At 36.2% G+C, this 23,278-nt stretch overlaps 1 protein-coding gene across 1 annotated transcript in view; it reads left to right on the top strand.

Annotated features, from left to right (window-relative positions):
• kuz (zinc-dependent metalloprotease kuz) overlaps nucleotides 1–22,987 on the top strand; it is a 513,598-nt gene extending 490,611 nt beyond the window's left edge. The window contains exons 5-17 of the mRNA XM_085950375.1: nucleotides 5,204–5,357; nucleotides 7,608–7,818; nucleotides 8,195–8,359; nucleotides 11,282–11,453; nucleotides 11,696–11,907; nucleotides 13,651–13,885; nucleotides 16,087–16,204; nucleotides 17,444–17,613; nucleotides 18,204–18,445; nucleotides 19,418–19,650; nucleotides 20,489–20,607; nucleotides 21,276–21,455; nucleotides 22,847–22,987. Of these exons, the coding sequence (XP_085806501.1) occupies nucleotides 5,204–5,357; nucleotides 7,608–7,818; nucleotides 8,195–8,359; nucleotides 11,282–11,453; nucleotides 11,696–11,907; nucleotides 13,651–13,885; nucleotides 16,087–16,204; nucleotides 17,444–17,613; nucleotides 18,204–18,445; nucleotides 19,418–19,650; nucleotides 20,489–20,607; nucleotides 21,276–21,455; nucleotides 22,847–22,971 (2,336 nt within the window). The 3' untranslated portion in view covers nucleotides 22,972–22,987. The remainder of the gene's footprint in view (nucleotides 1–5,203; nucleotides 5,358–7,607; nucleotides 7,819–8,194; nucleotides 8,360–11,281; nucleotides 11,454–11,695; nucleotides 11,908–13,650; nucleotides 13,886–16,086; nucleotides 16,205–17,443; nucleotides 17,614–18,203; nucleotides 18,446–19,417; nucleotides 19,651–20,488; nucleotides 20,608–21,275; nucleotides 21,456–22,846) is intronic.
• The last annotated feature ends 291 nt before the right edge of the window (nucleotides 22,988–23,278 follow it).

The following is a 23,278-nucleotide window of genomic DNA, read 5'->3' as shown; positions in this document are numbered from 1 at the left end:
GGTTTAAATTTATAATTGTATTTATCATTTTACTTTATTAATATCTACATAAGCACATACTTTCTTGTTATATTGGTTGTTATTTGTAATTAAATAATTTTTATAATTTGCATTTATTATGTATTATGGCGCATTGGCCAATCGCTGTAATGCCATAATACTCTTTTTTCTAAATAAATAAATAACAATGTTCGCGTGTATATATATGATTCTATTATCGCGCCTCGTCGCTTCACCAGTGGACATGAATGTATTCCTTATACCAAATATATTCTGTGCTTTGATTCCTGTGGATAAAACCATTAGTGGGGGATGCTCTACTTCGAGTCGCTGTAACCTGTCGCAGCCACAAGTGTGTATTGTGCGCGCATGACTTTAGTTAAGAGTGATAAAGGGATAAGCAAATTATTTATTACTGTGTGATAATCCTCGATATAAATTGATTTCCGTTATTAGTGACAGATTGTTAGTCTGACTTTGAGCGACCGACTTGTCTTGCCGTTTTTAGGCGCGTCTGCAAAGGTGAGGACAGACGACAGACTCGCGCCTGTTTTGTAATTAATTAGACGCAAGTCGTCGGAGGCGACCGTCAGGCCGCCGGAGTAATATCTTAATTGAAACCATTTAAACGTGATTTTCGTGAATTGGACCAATTAGAAGAGGCTGGCGGTGTGCCCGCTTACATAATAATATTAGTATTTTAATCTACTTCAACAGGAGGTAGCGTTTTGATAAGACAGGCTAGAGAAAGCGTAAAATATGAGTGTGTGTATTTTGCAACTTTATAATGATATAAGGGATTGGGGCTCGTTGATAACATCCATATTATCTAGAGCAGGTGTTCACAAACTTTTTCGTCCAAGGGGCAATTATTTTGAAATCAAAAATATTTGGCGGGCCGCTCTTTCTTTTGTAAATTGTATCTGTTTTAAAAAAAAAAAAAGATAAGGCAAAAAATATTTCTATAAACTTATATTTTTAACTGTAGCTGTAGTATAATAGCGATCAAATATCTATTGTTTAATGTATCAAATTATTCTGCAATAATATATTCCCAGCGAATCAATTTCCAGCAAACAACTCTTAGCTAGATCAGCAAGTTGATTGGCGATATTAGATACGGTATATTATTACATCATATCACAGCACATTATATCATTACGGTGTATTAGCCGAATAATCATTTTTCATGGTATCATATTTTCTTACGACTGTAATAATAAATAATATTTCACAAGCTACTCGATTTAAAACGCTAACTCTATAATTAGTCCAATATGATTATGTACCAGAATTTAATGTTAATGTATTACTTTTTATTGTATAAATAACGAAGAATAATTTATCTAAATATCACTCGAATCTAAGTACCTAGCTCGTAACTATCTCAGTAGATTATTTGTACGTACTATCATTGTATAATATACTATTGTACCGATACGCTGCTAATAAATCTCACCCTGCTACATCGTAGACTTCATTATCATCATCCTCAACCCACACATCGAACACCACATCAGTGACCCAACATAACTAAATATACATTATTATTACTCTTATTAATATAGGAACTTACTAAAAAATAATATTTAAATTTTTTCACCGTGTGATTTATGCAATTATTGTTTGTTTGAAACTAAATCTCGCAAACTAGGCTCAAAGTTTGTAGAGTAAAGACGCAAAACAGATACGATATGGTTATCTGTTAATGTTGATTTATGAATGCTCATTGCAGAAAAGGTTTTTTCTCAAATATAGGTACTTCCAAATAAAGAAGCCATTTGATGAGCATCTGATATATCTGGATATACCTCAAGTGAAAGTCCTCTGTAGAATTCAATTAAATTCCTATCACGATAAGATGCTTTTGCTTCCACTTTATCTTGCACATCTATTCACTCAAACTGCATATTTACGGGAACAGCACTTCGCACATCCGCATACACAAATATCAAAGTGTCTGACCATTCATTCTTGCCAGAGGATATTTATTGTTGTTTTTATTTAATAAAACGCAATTTTTTTTTATAGGACTTATTCCACTTTAATTAATATATTAGGACCGGTTTCGTCCGCCTCAGTGGGAAATTTTCAACTTGAAAATGTCCTACTGAGGCGGACGAAACCGGTCCTAATATATTAATTAAAGTGGAATAAGTACTATATATAAAAAAATGCGTTTTATAAAATAAAAACAACAATACAATGCAGTTCCACCATGAATTGACAGTTAACAAAATAAAAGAAATTGCCAGAGGATATTTAATTTTAAATGTAATTTTTAATATTCGATAATATGAAGAATAAAAAATAATACAGATTTAACATAGATCTCGCGGGACACATCAAAATGTCACGCTGGGCATAATTGGCCCGTGGGACACACTTTGTGAACCCCTGATTTAGGACACCCCCATTATCTCGAGTATGGTTAAGTTGTAACTTTGCCAATAAGCGGTGTTAGTACCTATTGTCTACTTATTTTAGCTTACAAAACTGAAATTATTCAGTTAGCTAAGGCAGGCATGTCCAGCTTTAAGTAGGCTACTTAACATTTACCTATATTAAAATATATATATATATATATATATATATATATAGGTATAAATGCATTACATATTAAACGATAAAAAACGCCGATATTATCCATCTTCGCTTTTCCATACATAATGAAAGAGAAAAGAAAATAAACGTAAATCGGTAGTTTATATTGAAATTGTTCAGATTTGTCCGACAAGACTAATATTGTGATCATAATGTTCTACAAGAGTTTGATGCTCACGCCATCCGCACAAGCGAAGCAGTGTTGCCATCTTTTCAAAGTGGAATTATAGTACAGAGCCTCCAAAATTATAGCATTTGGGGGGAAAATATAGTACGCGTTGTCATCAGTGAATACGTGTATTAATTAAGGCGCTAAGTACCAAAAACAAAAAAACTGACATTTTTATAGAAAAGTGTTCTACATACTAACGCCAATAACTTCAGCTATGGTCTAAGTGCCTCAAGCAAGTCAAAAAAATACAGCAAAATATTTAAACCTGTCGACGTTGTAAGTCCGTTGGCCTGTTTTATTTATAATGGTGTAAATAGCACTACAGTGGTCAACCTCATTCAATATAAAATGGCTGACGATGGTGTATTGACACTTGCGAGTTCTTAATACCTAAAATTATAGAAGCTGCCGTGATTGCTTCACACTGTAAAACCACATTTTTCAAAAGGTCTGCTTCATGAAATTTTACTGCAATGACTCAGTATTTTGTAACTACAGGCAATACTACTTTTTGGTACTTAAAGCCTTAATTAATACACGTATTCACTGTTGAAAATGTATAGGTTTTTATGTTTCTCAGAAAAAAAAATAACGGACAATTTGAGAAACTCCGAGACCCCTTTTTATTCAGAATTCAGAATCAAAGTCAAGGGATTTTTTTACGTTTTTCGAGCAATTTTTTTTTCCAAGTTCTCCAAATCTTCTTATATTACGAAATTATAGTACTTTGCACCAATTTATCGAACGAAAATATCGAAATTTTAGAACTTTTTATATATTTTTTCCGATATTCAAAATTATAGTATTTTGGGCGTACTATACCTGTTTTATATCGTACGCGGACCAAAATTATAGTACAGATACTATACTTATAGTTCGGTTGGCAACACTGAAGCAAAGGCACTGGGCGAAGGAGAAGTTTTAATGGTGGCATTAATTCCAGCGGTAAACGAGTGCTTACATCTGCTTGGTGTGGGAAAAATGTCCACGCATATTTTAATTTGGCTAGCAATTGTACGAAAAAGCGGAGTAATTTTTGGCGCGCTTATCTCGATTGCCGCCGTTTGAATTGCCATTTTTCAATTCGGTCGGCGGCGCGCGAAAGAATGATGTACCTGCCTACTTACCCGTTTTTCAGCCTCATCTGTTTTTTGCTTTCCTATAAGCATAAGGAATATGTTTTCTACAATAGTATAATTTCCGCGTTTTGCGGTTTTAAAAAACGCTCAATTTTTAAATTATTATGACGAAGGTAATCGATAATATTTTCTGTACCTACAATTGGTTTAAGTTTTGTACTAATTCATTCGCGTTATCTTTTCTGACACGGGTTTCACCATTCGGCATCTTCAGGCACTGCGCACTCACCAATGGTAAATGCAGGGTAATAATTTGAACTAAAATACCTAACGGGTAAGGAGAAGCAGGCAACCGATCTCGAGTAAGGAAGAATACGGGATAAATTTAAACACGTGTCAAGAATACGTCATACGACGAATACTGAGGACTGCTCTCGGTTTATGCATTGACGCTCATTTAACATTGGTGTATTACACACACGTCTATAATGCGTGGTTCATTTTCGTAGGACACTCACACATTCAAAACCCTGCGTTAAAATTTACTGTACGGTATATAGCTTATCGGAATTCTATTTATTAATCTGTTCTCTGGGTAAACACTACTACTAAAAAAGTCGTTTTTCTGACAGCATTTTACCTAGTTATAGGTAGGTCATAGGATAAACAATAATGTAAATAACAACCCAACCAACTACCAAAAAGCCCCCCTGAAAATTCATATTTACATTAGGTACCTACTTGAACCTATATCTTCTTCTTTGACCATATCCGCTCCTCAGTTGGAGCATATAAGGGAACTCAGAAACAATGGGAACTGCAATACCTAACAGGTGTGGAGTAACAGGCAAACGATCTCGAGTGTGGAAGAATATGGGATAAACTTAAACCCGTATCAAGAATATGTTTCTCCTTCGTTGTGACAACTGCTTTCGATTTATGCACTGACACTCATTCAATATCGGTGTATTTGAAAGTTGCAACACACTATTGCTCGTCAATAATGTGTTTCATTTTCGTAGGATACATTCAAAACCCTGCGTCAAAATGTAGTGTATTGTGGTATAGCCTATCGGAATTATATTTATTAATCCGTTCTGTGGAGCATATAGACTCCAAATGGCGTCTCCAAGAATCTCTGTTGCTCGCCAGTCTTTCTCCGTATTATTATGATTATAATTTGCATTTAATAATCCATACTACAAACATAGTCGTTTCATGACTCAAAATTTTAGGTATCAATAGACAAAGCTTTCTGATCATCATATTATACATAATATTAAAAATAATTATTATAATAACTATCAATATATTATTACAATTTAATTTTTCTGTTCTGTTGTTTCAGGTCACGTGGGAGGCTGCGGCATCACAGAAGACGTAGTCCAGTGGATGGAGAAGATCCAGAACTCGGCCGTAGATGAAGAGGAGCATCCTGCAGCAGCGAGGCCCAGCGCCAACACCATAAAAGATGATTACTACGGGGGCAGGAAGCCTAGCTTGTAAGATGCAATTTTGTAGTTGTTCCATTTTATAATGTATCATTCTATATTTATCAAAAAGGCCAAAACTTTATATCATTTATTTAATCAACACTGATACAATTAGCTAAGAAACGCCCTCATCTATGACGATGACGGATTTACGATGTGTTTATCATTGTTTTAGATCAGACATGTCCAACTTCAAGTAGCCTGTGATCTTACTATCCAATATCAAAACAGTTGTGTCAGTTGAGATCTGATATTGTACCTAAGTCATTTGTCAGTGTTATAAATATTAAGTATTTTAAAATGTCTAGTTTTACGGGTGGAATTAGAAATTGTTATGGAACAGATATACAACAATGGATTTTTTCAAAAGATGACATGTTTTGAGCATATGTTACGTTTATAAATGTTTAGGAAAATACATAATTCAAACTCATTGCTTACTTTATTATCGTCAGTGATTTTTGAAATTTCATCAATTTAGTGTGTGGTTATCATTAGTGTGTACCTATTCATCAGTAGGGAGCGGATTTATATGCAACAAAACACATAATTATATGCATGCACATATGCACTTAAAATCATAGAAATATGCACTAAAACCAAAAAAATATGCAGTTAAAAATTGACATTTTTATGGAAAAATATTGTAAATACCCACTTCACCAAAAAATCGAATAACAAATTAATAATCGCAATATAATACAACAACATAAAAACACAAATAATCAATATAAAGTTAATCAATTACGATTTTCAAAATAGTTTGTTTACAAGTAGGTAGGTACAAATAATTGAACAAGAAATGCAAAATGTAAATGTAAACTATGGAAACTAAACGCAACTTAAAAAAACAAAAACGACACACTTAACTATTCCTAAATCTAAATACTATTTGCTGTTTTTTTGTCCGAAAAAATAAGTTACAATATTTTTTTCAATATTCTCTGGCATTAAATTTTCCGCATATCTGTCAGTATTTTTTTTATATGCGGAAAATGATCTTTCACCGTCTTTAATTTAAATAAAGGTGCCCGAGTTGACTTCACTTTTTCTGATTAATTAATGAAAATGCAAGTGCATCTACCTGATTTGGTTGTGTTTCGATAAAAATATAAATGAAAAAGCCCTAAAATATGCATTTATTAATAAAATATGCACTAATATCTCAAATATGCTCTAACGTTTCAAATATGCATTTATATACACAATAAAATGCTATTTTTGGATTCTGCGTGTTTCGAAACGGATTTCCGTGCGACTCCCATAGCTGTGCATACACCCTAACAAAACATGCACTAGCATATAAATCCAGGCCCTATTCATCAGTAGTGATATCGGATTACCTTCTTATTTCCCGTAAGTATACCTGACAAGTGTGCTTTCTCCACAGCCTACCTCTTTCCAAAAGTCACCATTCGCCAATGAGGTACACACATATTAATTTATTGTTATTAGGTTTGTAAAATACCTTGAGAGTTCTTTTTGCATTCTCATATTTACCAATATCAATATTATAAGGAGAGCCAAAAATCGTTATTTTAGATTCTTGTAACTTAACAAGGGAAATGTTTATTTAAAACCTAATGTTAATATTTTATAATTTATTGTGTATTGTACATTTATCTTGCTTATGATGATGTTAAAATTTATAGGGACAGTTTTTAAAAAATATGAAAACAAGGGTAACTTATGTAATTAGCGTGAAACTTTACTGATGATTTAATAAAAAATTAGAAAAGATTGACATAACGCTGTTTGACTATCATGTAGCTGTAAATGTAAAATAACGTTATCTCAAAAAAAAAAAAAAAAACACTTTTTTGTAGATAACGTTGTCTGACTAAGCACTCGAATTGACGGAAGTAAATTCTTTAGGGATAAATTAGCTACGTACTTAAAGAATAGATCGTTTTAATAATCTTACTATAAAGGCTACTAATAAAATATGATAATGTCATTACAATATTTTAGGTTATTTTCTCTCTTACATGTTAACTTTAGCTGACATTGAGTCCATAGACTAAAATATAAGTAATGCAAACTCTTACGCAATCATAAATGTATGCACAATATTTACGTGGCATTTTCAGACACCATTCGAAGCACCATGCTTACTTTTCATGCTATTTCGTGTTTTCAAGCAAGCTTTCATATTTAATGAGAATGCTTGTTTCAAACCATGTTTCAATTTACCTGATGATGTGTTTTATTAACATATTATAATATAATTGTAATTTTTTCTCTTCTCCGTTCTTCCAGGTTTGATTTTGATCCTCCCGTCGATTCGTCGTCTCACAATAGGTTCTCAAAGTATTCCCGGGAGGCCAACGAGGCTCATCACCACTCGAATGGCGAAGGCGCGCGCCACCGGCGAGCCACCAGACCCAAGGAAGACAATCGGAATACCTGCTCGCTCTACATCCAAACCGATCCACTCATCTGGAGACACATCAGGGAAGGATTTCCCGATGTGAGTCTGTGTTTTTTCTTTATTACCCTTTCCTATTTATATAAAATATATTATGGCCCCACGATGCCGTAGGTAGATTGTAGAGTGCCCATCTCTGAAATTCCTATTTTCTTTTGTATTCAATACTGCCAACGCAGTGAATATTATTTTTTTCCATAATCGGAAACTGAGAGTTGAAATAATCAATGTGTATCCTAAGTATCCAAATTGATTTTAAACTTAAATTAAATGCAATTTAAAGAGATTTGAATTCATTTATTGATGTGCAGAAACATACGTCAAGGGATGTCAAACATGTATCTCACTATTCTACTCAAATAGTATTGCAAACAAAATACTGAAATTTTTATTTAATCATCACATCTGTACCTTGCAGCACCGGGATCCATCGAAGAAAAGCGAGATCGACGAGAAGACTCGTGAGGAAATTCTCTCGCTGATTGCTCACCATGTAACTGCCGTCAACTATATCTACCGCGACACGAAGTTTGATGGACGGATCGAACATCGAAACATCAAGTTTGAAGTTCAAAGAATCAAGGTATGTCTATATTATAAAGAAATCATTTTCTACTGGTGATTGGGTAAGGTCCTTAATAAGATGTTTCTGTCCTAGAGAACAGGCGTTTATTACAGAAGAAGAGATGATTGTCAGTGTTGTAGGGTAGAGTTATAGTATAGCAGTTTTGATGGGCGAATGATGCAGATGCAACCTGAAATACTTATATTAATAAAGTCCCAAAGTGATTGGATAGCGGGTATTTGTGAGATAGGTATTCAGTCATCCGTAGTACGTTGCACATGTCACTATGTGAAACGTGAGAATGGATGCATATATCAATTCATGAATGCTGCATAGGGAGGTTTTGTACAATAGAAAATATTCTTACACACTGGCAACAGGATTTTATAGGAGTTAAATATCGACTGTAGAAAGAAAAAGGGTGTAACCCTCATTTTTTCAAAATAGGTTTTATTGGATAGTAATATTGTACACGACTAAATACACACTGTGTCCAAAGGATCTTAGCTGCAAACATTGATTTATCATCCAAATTTAGCTGGCAATTTTTAAAAAAGTAGGAAGTGAAGTGGGAAAGGAAGTGAAGGAAGGAAAGTGAAGTTGGTTGGTTTTTGTTTAATTGTCTCAATAATTAAAATCAGATTCGGGATATTAAAACTAAATTTTTAATTATTGGTGTTACTAATAACCAGATTTTATGTTATTATCAAATTAGGATATGTCCACTACTCTACAAGAATAATATCCATTTTTGAAATCCATTGAATGGCAGAAGTTCGATTTAAATACTCATTACAAATATTAATCAGACAGATATTGCAAGCTGTTGAAAGATGTTGAACAAATTATTGGTCATATTATTTGAACAGCTGTTGCGCAACAATTTTTTTGTGATTGTTAGAATCATGAAACAAATTGCTCTATGTAATATATATTGCAATAGTTTTATCTGGCATATTTGAATTATTGGTCACATTCTTATGAAATATGCAATACCACATTATTAATTTCTAATAAAACAGATTCGAAACAAAACTTTTTCTAATATAATTACGAAAACTTTTATGAACTTCTATCCGAGCCTAAACATTGTTACAAATTAATACTACATCTACATCAATCAATTACCCAAATGGAAAGCTAGTTTTTAATAATTATAGCCTAGAGCATCTATTCTATACACAAGACTGCTATAAGCAGTTTCGAGGGCAGTTTTTCATTTTTTGTATTGAAGTATTAGCACTTATTGTAACAATTACAATAAGTGCTATGTTTCAACAGCACCTCTCTTGGCTGTGCTTTTAGAGCGGGATAGACAGTTTTGACTGTTTAGAAGGCTAACTTATTGTAATTGTTACAATAAGTGCTAATACGTTGATAAAAAAAATGAAAAATTACCCTCGAAGTGGCCTATAGCAGTCTTGTGTATAGAATAGATGCGCAGGACTCCATTTGCTGCATTGATTGTGAATTACAATAGAGTTCTCAGATATTAAAAATATTATTATGTTTCACTAAGCAATGCAAGAATTTGCCAGTTGCACTATTCTTGACAATGCGTTGGTATCAATTGAACTAGCGTTTACAATGGTATGTGAGTATGTACATAATAATACGAGGGTGGGTCAATAATTCCTTAGAAAAAAGCATTAAAACAGTTTTTATTTTTGTATTTTTTTTTTATTTCTCAACATAATCTCCTTGGAGCTCAATACACTTGGTTAGACGTTTCTCAATTTTTTTTAAACCATCAGAAAAATAAGTTTTCGGAAGGTCCTCAAAATAAGCATTTGTCCGATCGATGACTTCTTCATTTGAAAAAAAACGTTGTCCACTTAGCCATTTTTTTAAGTTTGGGAAAAGGAAAAAGTCACTGGGGGCTAAATCTGGCGAATACGGTGGGTGGTCGACCAATTCGAACTTCAATTCTTCAATTTTAGCCATTGATCGTAAACATGTGTGAACACGGGCATTGTCCTGATGAAAGAGGATTTTTTTCCTGTTTAAATGAGGCCGTTTTTCTTCAATTTCGTTTTTTAGCTGGTCCAATAAAGATGCATAATAATCCCCTGTTATTGTTTTTCCTTTTTCCAAATAGTCAACGAAAATAATTCCACGTGCATCCCAAAATACAGTAGCCATAACCTTACCAGCTGATTTTACGGTTTTCGCCTTCTTTGGACATGGTTCGCCTTTCGCAATCCACTGCTTTGACTGTTCTTTCGTCTCGGGAGTATAGTGGTGTATCCATGTTTCATCTACAGTCACAAAGCGATGAAAAAATTCATCCGGATTGCGTTGCATGAGCGACAACAGGGCTTTAGAGGCCACCACCCTATTGCGTTTATTGTCGACTGTGAGCAAACGCGGCACCCATCTTGCAGAAATTTTTTTTGTGCCCAATTTGTCATGTAAAATAGAAATGACGCTACCTTTTGAGATCCCTGTAACCTCAATTATCTCACTCAACTTTAATCTTCGGTCACTTAACACCATATCGTGGATTTTATTGATCATTTCTGGTGTAGTCACCTCTACAGGACGTCCTGAGCGTGGTTTATCCTTTGTTGATGTACGACCACGTTTAAATTCATTTAACCAGTTATAAATAGTTGCAAGTGAAGGAGCAGATATGCCGTGAACTAAATCCAACTCATTTTTTATTTCCTTTGCTGTTAACCCTTTTATATTAAAATGTTTAATAACAGCTCTAAACTCAATTTTCTCCATTTTTGTAAACAAGCAATTTTTTTTTTAAATGTACGAAAATAAAAAACAACAACCCGACCAATCTGATTGAAACTTCGCAGCATACTGAATCGGTAGTGCCGCTGCATGAAAACAAACCGCTTACAGTACTAGTCGCGCCACCTGTCGGCTTTTCTAAGGACTTATTGACCCACCCTCGTAATTAATGATTCTTCCGAATATTTTGTGTAGATTGACGATGATTCTGCGTGCAACTCTCATCATTTTGCTGGGGAACTCAACCAGTTCTGCTTGGAGAATATTGATGTGTCCAACTTCCTCAATTTGCACTCGCTGGGAAACCATGAAGACTTTTGCCTTGCGTACGTTTTTACGTTTAGAGATTTCACGGGCGGTACATTAGGTAAGTAATCTAAATTATCTGTTGATTAATTTACTATAGAGTTATATTATCAAGTCGTCAAGTTTGAATTGGTTTCTCGAATATTCACTTTTTCCAAAATCAAAATTTTAATGATTTCTTTTATCATCAAAATCATTAAAAATGTCAATATCCATTTCAGTCGTTGAAATCATACTAGTGACTCAGAAACTGCTATCAAAAATAAAGATTAATCATTAACATCAAATGTGTGATGGTTCCAGGGTTGGCTTGGGTCGCGTCGGCCAGTGGCGCGTCCGGTGGCATTTGCGAGAAGTACAAGACTTACACGGAGACCATCGGAGGAATGTACCAGAGCACCAAAAGGTCACTGAACACGGGCATCATCACATTTGTGAATTATAACAGCAGAGTGCCGCCCAAGGTCAGCCAGTTAACACTCGCTCACGAGATTGGTCACAATTTTGGATCACCGGTAAGCTATAACTATTCTTATTTGATTAACCATAATATTTAATGTTTCCTCCTCAGTTATGATCAGTTATATTCAGTAGGTTCAGTAACATATTCCTAGTCATTTTCCATGTCATTTGCTATACCACCCATAATCGGCCGAAGCTAGTTTCAAGTGCAGAACATAAAAAACCTTCAATAGTCTCAGAACCTTGATAGATATATTCGAGACAATATGGTGAAATTAGGGTTCTCTGATGAGTTAACTTGCAAGTGTGGGAGTATGCAAAGCTTAGAACACTTATTTTAATGCAAGGCATGCCCACTAAAATGTAATTTGATTTGATTATATGTTGATCAATGAAGTGACATCGTGCAAACCTGGGTACTTCAGCTAGTTCTTTATTATATAGATACGAGGGTGGGTCAATAATTCCTTAGAAAAAAGCATTAAAACAGGTTTTATTTTTGTATTTTTTTTTTATTTCTCAACATAATTTCCTTGGAGCTCAATAAATAGACTTGGTTAGACGTTTCTCAATTTTTTTTAAACCGTCAGAAAAATAAGTTTTCGGAAGGTCCTCAAAATAAGCATTTGTCCGATCGATGACTTCTTCATTTGAAAAAAAACGTTGTCCACTTAGCCATTTTTTTAAGTTTGGGAAAAGGAAAAAGTCACTGGGGGCTAAATCTGGCGAATACGGTGGGTGGTCGACCAATTCGAACTTCAGTTCTTCAATTTTAGCCATTGATCGTAAACATGTGTGAACACGGGCATTGTCCTGATGAAAGAGGATTTTTTTCCTGTTTAAATGAGGCCGTTTTTCTTCAATTTTGTTTTTTAGCTGGTCCAATAAAGATGCATAATAATCCCCTGTTATTGTTTTTCCTTTTTCCAAATAGTCAACGAAAATAATTTCACGTGCATCCCAAAATACAGTAGCCATAACCTTACCAGCTGATTTTACGGTTTTCGCCTTCTTTGGACATGGTTTGCCTTCGCAATCCACTGCTTTGACTGTTCTTTCATCTCGGGAGTATAGTGGTGTATCCATGTTTCATCTACAGTCACAAAGCGACGAAAAAATTCATCCGGATTGCGTTGCATGAGCGACAACAGAGCTTTAGAGGCCACCTCCCTACTGCGTTTATTGTCGACTGTGAGCAAACGCGGCACCCATCTTGCAGAAATATTTTTCATGCCCAATTTGTCATGTAAAATAGAAATGACGCTACCTTTTGAGATCCCTGTAACCTCAATTATCTCACTCAACTTTAATCTTCGGTCACTTAACACCATATCGTGGATTTTATTGATCATTTCTGGTGTAGTCACCTCTACAGGACGTCCTGAGCGTGGTTTATCCTTTGTTGATGTACGACCACGTTTAAATTCATTTAACCAGTTATAAATAGTTGCAAGTGAAGGAGCAGATATGCCGTGAACTAAATCCAACTCATTTTTTATTTCCTTTGCTGTTAACCCTTTTATATTAAAATGTTTAATAACAACTCTAAACTCAATTTTCTCCATTTTCCATTTTTCCATTTTCCACAAGCAAATTTTTTTTTTAAATGTACGAGAAACACACAACAACCCGACCAATCTGATTGAAACTTCGCAGCATACTGAATCGGTAGTGCCGCTGCATGAAAACAAACCGCTTGCAGTACTAGTCGCGCCACCTGTCGGCTTTTCTAAGGACTTATTGACCCACCCTCGTATATTTCAAGTGGTTGTTTTTATTTATTTCAATTATTCCAGCACGACTATCCGAACGAGTGCCGGCCTGGCGGTCTGAACGGCAACTACATAATGTTCGCGTCAGCCACCAGTGGCGATAGGCCGAACAACAGCAAGTTCTCCGCCTGTTCGGTCGGTAACATCTCAAACGTGCTGGACGCCATGGTGGACAACAAAAAGAGAAACTGCTTCACGGCGAGCGCGGGCGCTTTCTGTGGCAACAAGATTGTCGAGGCTGGAGAGGAGTGTGATTGCGGTAAGTGTGATGGTGGATAGTTACCTTTCCAGGTCAACATCAGTTTTACACCCTCTTGAGTATGTCAGGAATAAATCTATCAACTATAGGCGGACCAAAAGATATTGTCTGTCTTTATAATGATGCATGTGTCACTGTCAAAAATTATTTTGCGGTAATGATAGATTAGCATGAAATAGGGCAGAATTGAAATTATATACACGATAAATACATGAAAGCTTTCTCAAGATTATCATTCTTACCTATAATTTTACAAATGCAGTGGAATCCCAATTTTACGTGGTCGGAATTCACGTCTTCCCTCTATATGCGTGTAGTTTCTGCACTTCTGTTTTATTTTAGTACAATTAATTTCCGGTGCTTCGTTTATATTTCTGGAAATTTTATATCTGAAATATTAATAACTTAATTAAAACTATGTATTAAACACATTCAACTAAATGCAGGGCAATCATTGAAACGAGTTGCAGAAGCACGTATACGTTTCTATTTATAGACTCGTCTGCAGTGCCCAAGGACTTTTATTTTAGCCAAATAGGAGTGGTTATTGCATGTCATTCCGCGTTTCGGCTCGAATGTTACGTTACGGTCACTTGTTGCTGATATTTCCCATTACCTATCATTGTTTACAATATCTCAGCAAAGAGAAAGATTGAGAAGAAGTAAAGAATCATTGTCAAGAAGATGAACGAACATGTTGACATACGCCCCAAACCTTGTATGATTTTTATTTTTTGTCAGTCCTTTCACAGACAAAAAATTAGGACAACACTATAGAACAGTGGTTCTTAACCTTGTTGGAGGTACTGACCCCCACCAGTTTCATATGCGCATTCACCGAACCCTTCTTAATTGGAAAAATAAAATATGATTTTTTCAAATTCAAAACATAGGTATATATTTTACTGGTGCACAAAATGAACCGTGCATCAACATTACTGTGTTCAAAGAACGAAACCATTAAAACATGATTTTCACACAAAAACATAATAATGAATGTTTACTGCAAATCAGTGTGATTTCTGCTGTTGCTTTTCAGAGACCAGTTCAGAAATGCGCGGCTTCACCTTAGCAAGTGCCACTCTCATGTCATTTTCGCAACAAACTCTGCTCCTTTTCTTCGTTTTTATGTCCAGCATCCTTGAAAAGGATTGCTCGTAAAGATATGTTGTAACAAACGGTATGAAAATCTCCAGAGCTTTCTTAGCAATAACAGGGTACGTTACCATTTTTTGTTGACACCAAAACGTTGAGAGCGTTGTTGTTCTGAAGAGTTACTGTTGAACCTGGCTCTGCTGAATTTCGATGATTTCATCGAGGTGTTCAGCACAGATAGGCCAAGCAATGTTGCGTGATCACCTGCAGCCAATGATGGCCAAGCGGGGCGTGTCATCACGAATCATATGAGTCGGGTGTGTGTCTTGACCTCCGCCGAACCCCTGGGGTTCGATTGAACCCAGGTTAAGAACCACTGCTATAGAATGATATACCATCATAAATCGTCCGCGGTTTGAATTTAGAACTAAGCTCATCGCAGTATAAAAGGTATTGTATGATAATAATTCGTCACTGTCCAATCCAATTGTCATAACCCTCAAATATCAAATTGTTCAGGAAGTGAAAAAAACTGTAGGGCGTAGGCATTGGATTTTTTATTTTATGTACTATTTATTTAATATTATTTTATTACAAATTGAGAATTTTCTTTTATTGACATACCAGTGGCTTACGTTTAGAGAGTTACAGCATTTGGCTAGAATATTTTTTGTCAAGTTACAAAATGGCGTAAAAATTAGTTTGCTTATAATTTTGTTATTAAATAATTTTTGGGATTCATGATACTTGGCCAGTTCGTGTAAGACTATACAATAAGTCCATTGCCATCAAAATGTCACTTTGTTTAAATGTGAGGGCGACGACAATCGGCCCGTTCAGTGACGATATGTGAAATATTAGCTTATGGCGCCCTCACTCCCTGACAACTTAACAAAAATGAAAAATATAACCATTTTAGGGTGAACATCATTCCACTTTCACATATTGTATAGCGGATTTTGTTAATTTTATAATTTTAATTTGATTATATCTACTGGAGTCCGGTTCTGTATTAGAAAATAGAAATACGAGCACAGAACATCAATCAGTATCCACTTTGATAATTATTTGAATTTGTTGGTTAATAATCTGTTCTTATTTTACAGGATACGATGATGAAGAATGTACGGACAAGTGTTGCTATCCAAGAATCATTAGTGACTTAGATAAGTTAAAGAATGAATCGGCCAAAGGCTGTCACAGAAGATATAATACACAATGCAGGTAAATAATATTTTGTGACTATTTATCGCCACACATTTATGGATGTTAGTGGATGATGGTGTGAGGAGGAGATGGGTGTTGTATGAAGAATGGTAGTTGCTGACGGAGATGGCGAGCTTATTTACAGATTGATAGGTACAGTGTACATGGATATAATGATAAAAGATAACAGCGAGGTCGGTATTTTTGCCCTGGGCACGATGAACTCAGTGACAGTTCGCTACGAAGATAAAATGCAGACTGAGTTATTTGTTCAATCGTGATAGACTTTTTATTGAACTTATCATGATTGAAAATGCTTACACTGAATATCCCAGGTCTTCGATGATAAATAATAATTAATAAATATTGCTTAGGTGAAATTTGTATACTAGAAAAATATATGGGATAAACAATATTATTTTCGGCGTTTCTCGGTGAGTTAGCATTATTTGAAACTGCCGACGGTCTCAGAACAAACAATAATTAAATATGAGTCGCATATTTCCAAAATTCATCTTGTACAGTTTTGACCAAAAATGAACTGAATATGCAGTTACATTGCTTATTCAAAGGGGCACATACATATTCTATAAATATTTCCAATAGTAGTCTTTTGCAGCCAGTATAACAGTTGAAAAACAGCGTCCAATTTCAAAATGTGTCTTTTCCATAAAACTGTGTCAATCTTGTCCATGACAAATCTTTAAATATTTCAAAAACTGTATGATATCTTAGAAAACGATGTGTTTTTCGCAAGCATATATTTATTTCAATTTAATTAAAAAAAGAGAAATTAATTTTTTCATGTAGAGGTTCCATACACGATTTACCATAACTCACCTTGTCCATAAAAACATTTCCAAAGTGCATCAAGTCCATAAAACTTGTGTCGAAGTCCATCTTGTCCATGACAAATCTTTAATATTTCAAAAACTGTGTATGATATTTAAGCAAACGGTGTGTTTTTCTCAAACATATACCTATTTATTTCAATTTGATTTAAAAAAATAGAAAATAATTTTTTCGTGTAGAGTTCCATACACAATTTTCGTGAATAGCAAAACCAAATAAAATGGACAAGGTGAACTTTGGAAATGGGCGACTCATATATAATATCAATTTGAGAACTATTCGTATGTGAGGATTTTGCTGACACTGCTTATTCTCACGGGACTCATTGATCGCCACACATTTATTACATTGCGTTGATTTCTGTGATAATAATGTCTTAACCCTGTGATTACACATTCTTTGCAGCCCGTCACAAGGTCCATGCTGTCAGTCGGAGACGTGCCGATTTGTCCCAGCGTCGCAGCGCTCCACGTGTCGCTCGGAGAGTGACTGCGCTTGGTCTTCCATGTGTGATGGTCGCAGTCCAGAGTGCCCTAACCCTCGGCCCATGGCTAACAAGACCAGGTGTAACAATGGTGCGTTAAACAAAATATTTTTTGATACGACATACACATAGATAATAATTCTCCAATGTTAGGTATTTAAATTATATTTTTACAAAACATTTTACTACTGTATAAGGCCCGTTTCAGACGGGACACCGGTGTCGCGCTCAATATAATATAGGAGGCCTTTGTATTCGAATAAAGGCGCCTTTGATGTTTATGAACGCCCCAGAGCTAATGAGTCAAATATACATTAAACGTATAAACGTTCATAAACAATACAAAGACCCCTTTATAAGAATACAAAGGCCTCCTATATTATATCGAGCGCGACACCAGTGTCCCGTCTGCAACGGGCCTAAGGCTCCTTATATTCATAGTGCAAATTCTTTGGTATTGACTGTTTAAATTAATTTGGAACTACATATTATGTACCAGTTATTTATTTATTTATTTGTTTATTAATTATTTATTTATTTTGTATCTTATATACATCAATATTGTATACTTTGTGAATGATCCTGTTGTATCTTCCAATATTTGATCATTGTATAAAATATACCTTAATAATTACTACCAATTGACTGAATTAATGTGAGATATGTGTTGTCTGTACTTAGGTACTCAGCTGTGCATCAATGGGGAGTGTTCGGGCTCAATCTGCCTAGAGTGGAACCTTTCGGAGTGCTTCCTCACGTCCAGCATAATACCCAACATCGACAAGCGCAAGCTGTGCGAACTGGCTTGTCAGAACGGCACCGACACCTCCTCGTGCAGGAGCACCAGCGAGTTCGCTCAGAGTGTCGGTCTGCCCCTCGGAGGGATCAGTCTACGCCCTGGCTCGCCGTGTGATAATTTTCAGGTACTTATTTACATATTATGTATTTATTTTATATCTACACTCACGAGAAGCTCCCCAAATTTGTGCTGAGAGAATTCTAAAATCCTATTTGTATGCAAAATTTCTAGTTTGATTCATATTGATTCTTTGCTCGAGTCAAGATGAGAAAAGACTCTCTCACTTATTATAAGTCACCAGAAATTTACAAAATATTAAATAATTTTCAGTTACAGGAAACAGGTTGCAATAGCCAATAGGTCCAACTGACAGTTGGATGGACTCAAGTAATTCTTCCATTTTAACTGACGCGTGAAGACACTCCCAGGTGTGACTGCAATAAAATAGTTCGATAAACAATCACAAAAAATTGCAAACAGCCGTATATTATCATTACGTACGATTATAATAAAACGTCAAAACTGGCCTCCATCTTTCAATTCACTAATGTACTGGATTTAATTATTTTCTATGGCTATCAATCCAACCATTCCAAAAAACATACATATAATTTAAAAACACTTTGGATACATAAAAAATACAACGTCGTTCAATCGTATTCTGATAAATGTGCTTTACTTATGTCCTACCTATGTAATTACTTTAATAAACTACAGTCGAACTTGGTTATTACGAGGAAGATGGGACCGACTGAATTTGCTCGTTATAAGCATTACTCGTTATATCAGAGAATAGGTATTTTCAAATGAGCAGTCACATAACACAAAAAGTTGCAATTCAAACAAAAATACACAATTAGAATTTTTTCCCGAAACAAGCATGCAAACAAGCAAGCATTGAAAAAAAAGAGTTTTTTTTAGAGATTAATGTAGTTACATACTTAATTCCTTTGTACCTCGCAAGATATGATTTGCCCACTGAAATGGCTACGTCATTGGCATGATCAGAACCTGCACGTCGCGCTCCCTACTGATTGAATAATAAGTGCCCCAAACAAAACTTCGGATTTTGAAGATATTCCATTGACTTTTGCAGGGTTATTGCGATGTGTTCCTGAAGTGTCGGGCGGTGGACGCGGAGGGTCCGCTGGTGAGGTTGAAGAACTTACTGCTGAACCGCAAAACGCTGCTGTCTGTGGCGCAGTGGGTCACGGAATACTGGTGGGCTGTCCTGCTGATGGGCGTGATCTTCGTCATCTGCATGGGTCTCTTCATCAAGTGCTGCGCCGTCCACACGCCCAGCTCCAACCCCAAGCAACCGCCCGCCAGGTTATCATCATTAAACTCTCATTTCTGACGATTATTATATCATTACCATTCAGGCAGAAGGATATGTTTTAGATAATAAATACTCTTTGAATGTTTCTGTCGTTCTTTGGCAAAAACTGATATATATTTTTACATTTCAGCAACTTGCCATATCTGTTAAAAAAAATGTTGTATCAGCGACGAATGATATCTTTATTCCACCTGTGTTCAAATCGCGGAAGTTTCTAGCAAATGATTCCGCATGCAGGATGTTTTTCACAAGTATTATTTTAACTATACAAACATCCCTTCTGACCAGAGGCGAAGGGTGGTGATCCGACATAAATACTGCATACTTATTTGTGTTCATTGAAATAAGAATACAAATTTGCAGATGATCTTGGTTAGTTTTTAAAATTCGATTAAACCCCGCTTCTCTTTAATTTAATCTCTCATTGGTCAGGTTAAGTATTTTGTACAACTTGAAAGTACCTATTTTAATAGAGTGAAAAAGGTTTAACATGACTTATTATATTTAAACAATAAAGAATTTTGAAAATTCTAGCTTGGTAGCATTTAAAACTGTTTTTAAAAGTGAATTTAAAAGTGCAGTATTGATTCATTCCTTACAGTTTTTACTGTTTACAGTAAAACCTCGTTAATACAAATTCCACGAGACCGAAAATTGAAAAAAAAATTCAAATTACGTAATATGAAATATGAAATGTATGGGAGAAAAATACAAAAATTTTGAAAAAAAAATTATTTTTATTAATTTCATTTACGAATTAACGATGTGCTACCAAATTTCCGATACAACAGAATGAAACCTTATGAAAATATGCAATTAATATTGTAGGCGATTATCGGAAACACTCCGTAGACCCATGAACACTCTTCGAAGAATGCGGCGAGGCCAGCATCACCATGCCAACTCTGGAAACTCCGGAGGTGGCCAACCTCCAACTGGAGGCGCAGGTAAGCTGTCTCTTGTCTCCTTAACCTCTCTCGGCAGACATTATTGATGGTTGAAAGATTCTGATGAAAATGAGAAGTTTTTAGTTATGAGGTTTAATTTTTTAAAATTACATTTTCAGTAGGTATTTATTATAATTAAAATCAGAAAAAGTGTAAAATAATAATTATATTTTTCTTCTAGACTTTCTTAAAGGTATATGTGTGCTAGTATTACACCTTTTATCCGCACAAAATTGTGTTTTTGCTAATTGCTTTTCAAATGCAAATTAACACGTTAATTACAAAATTAATTAAAAGGGCCCATAAGCATTGGGTTAATACTCAATATTAGATTTTTTTTATAAATGGTCAAGAAAGTACCTAAGTGCAATTTTTTTATATCTAAAATTGATTGCGATATCCACACTCGCTGGGGTCCCAATGAAGACTTTCCTGTACTATGTATTAATTATTACTTATTCCACTTAGTTTAATGATAATCGGAACTGATTATCTGCTTCTTAAAGAGACGATGATGTGTTGATTTGGGATTTTGTGTTATATTTCCACCACGAATCGACAGTTAACACTGTTAAATAAATTAATTGCTATTACTAGTACGCATTGATAATTACCAAAATGATAATAAATCTACAGTTCTCTAGTTTATCTTCTATTGATTTGGTTAGGCGCGGCATCAAGCCGAGGAAATGCTTCTCAATCCCGAGAGGCGCGACCTTCGGAGCGTCACGCTTTGCAGCAGCCCCCGAGGTCCAGCGGGGAGGGGGTGAGGGACGGGGGAGGAAGGAGGAGTCAGAATCCTCACCGAGGATACCAGGAGGGCAGGGGACATTATCAACAGCCCAAAGGTAAAACTTTAATGGTAGTTATATCTAACACTAGAATCTTTATAATCTGTTGAATAAAATAATTTGTGTCCTTACTACATACAGTAAAAACAAAACAGTGATTCGGTTGGTCGATGGTGTGCAAGCGGATGTTTACCCTTACTTTTTTTTTTGCCATGTCCAATCCTAATAGGATCATATCGTGGGCGTACAGGCAGAAGTCACTAACTCCAGTTTTGACGAAATTGAGATTTTAATGTCATTATATAGAAAAGGTAATGCTGCTTGACTGGCATAAATCACGATTTAAGATTATTGAACATATAAAAAAATAAAAGTAATGAAGAACTCAAAAAATAAAGCTTTAAGGGCTTGCGCAGACAGAGCGCGGTCAGGCGGTCTGCGTTCCGCGTTCGGAGTTCGGCGTTCTTTGTACTGTATGGACTTCATACTGTATGGGTACACAGCCGGCGGTCAGACCGCGCCGGTCAATTGGAACGCTAGAGTTCTGGAGTTCTATGCCCGGAATTACAAAGAACGCCGTACCTCCCGTCCAGTCCCGTCATAGGAATTTGAGCAGTCACACAACATAGAGCGAAACCACACGGGGGAGTGAGTACGCAACAGCGGTGCTTTCTCACTTCCACTCGCAGTCGGAATATAGCGGTCTCGCATTATGCAGCGCTTGTGTCAGTACAACGTTTGTAAACAAATGGAACGCTTATTGTTGACCACCACCTGTCTGCTGTCCCTGAACGTTAGCGGTCAACGGTCGGTTGAACGCAGAACTCCGACCGCTCTCTGTCTGCGCAAGCCCTTACAACCATTTTAAGAAAAACAAAAACACAAAACATTGATTATCTCAGAACTGTGTATTTGGAGTTAGTGACTTCTGCCTGCACGCCCACGAATGGGCCTCCACAGAGTAGAGGTTAGTATTAACTGATTTTGTTTTTTACGAGAAATGGATGTCACCCACTTGCTCAACCTATTAGGTCCATACCCTAACTCACATACAAATTGAAAAACAATACGTGTACTAGCCAGACCCAGGATTCGAACCTGGGACCCATGGCGTTATAGTCCAACGCTTAAGCTGCGCGGCCACCATGGGTGCTACTACTACTGCATCCCTACTAGTGCTACTAATTACCTGGCAGTTGATGTACTTGTAGCGCTGACGACGGTATAAGTATTCGTACACATACAATCCGCGAACCGAATCATTGTTTTGATTTTACTGTACCTACATGTCTTTTAAAATGAATATATCAATAATTTATCGAGTGCTCTTTCGATGTCTTACCGTATCTTTCTACGGATCATTGATTTTATTGCAGACCAGTATTTCAGTGTAAGATACTTCTGCATTTTATAGAATAGAGGTCCTAAAGATATTTGATGTGTTTCAGCTTCGGCTCCTCTGCAAGGAGGAGGCAGGGGCGGTGGAGGCCCAGGCGACCGAGGGGAGCCGTATGCGCGCGCATACTCCGGCCCATCCAACTCGTACGAGCTACGGCCAAACAACAAAGTCTGACAGTTCTGTCCGCAGCACGACCCCCCTGCTGACTATCCGCCCCCGGTCGTACCGCAAACTTCCCCCTCCCCCTCCAACTGCCGCCCTCCCTCCGACACTCGTGACGGCCGCCTTCCGCCCCAGGATTATGCAGGCGAAGGTTTCTACTCCCGAGAGAACCGCCACAACTACGATGCCTACATGAGAATGAACGCTTCCAAGGACGCCGCGGTGCCCCAACGCAGGCCCCGCGACTCCGACCCCTACCGCCGAGAAGAGCCTCCCTCTGAATCCGGAGCCGCCCGTGAGGAGATGCTCTACCGGATGG

This window comes from Rhyacophila brunnea, unplaced genomic scaffold (assembly GCF_057557595.1).
Source record: "Rhyacophila brunnea isolate RB1 unplaced genomic scaffold, BYU_Rbru_1.0 scaffold_10, whole genome shotgun sequence".
Lineage (NCBI taxonomy): Eukaryota > Metazoa > Arthropoda > Insecta > Trichoptera > Rhyacophilidae > Rhyacophila > Rhyacophila brunnea.
This window is presented reverse-complemented; position numbering and strand designations above follow the sequence as displayed.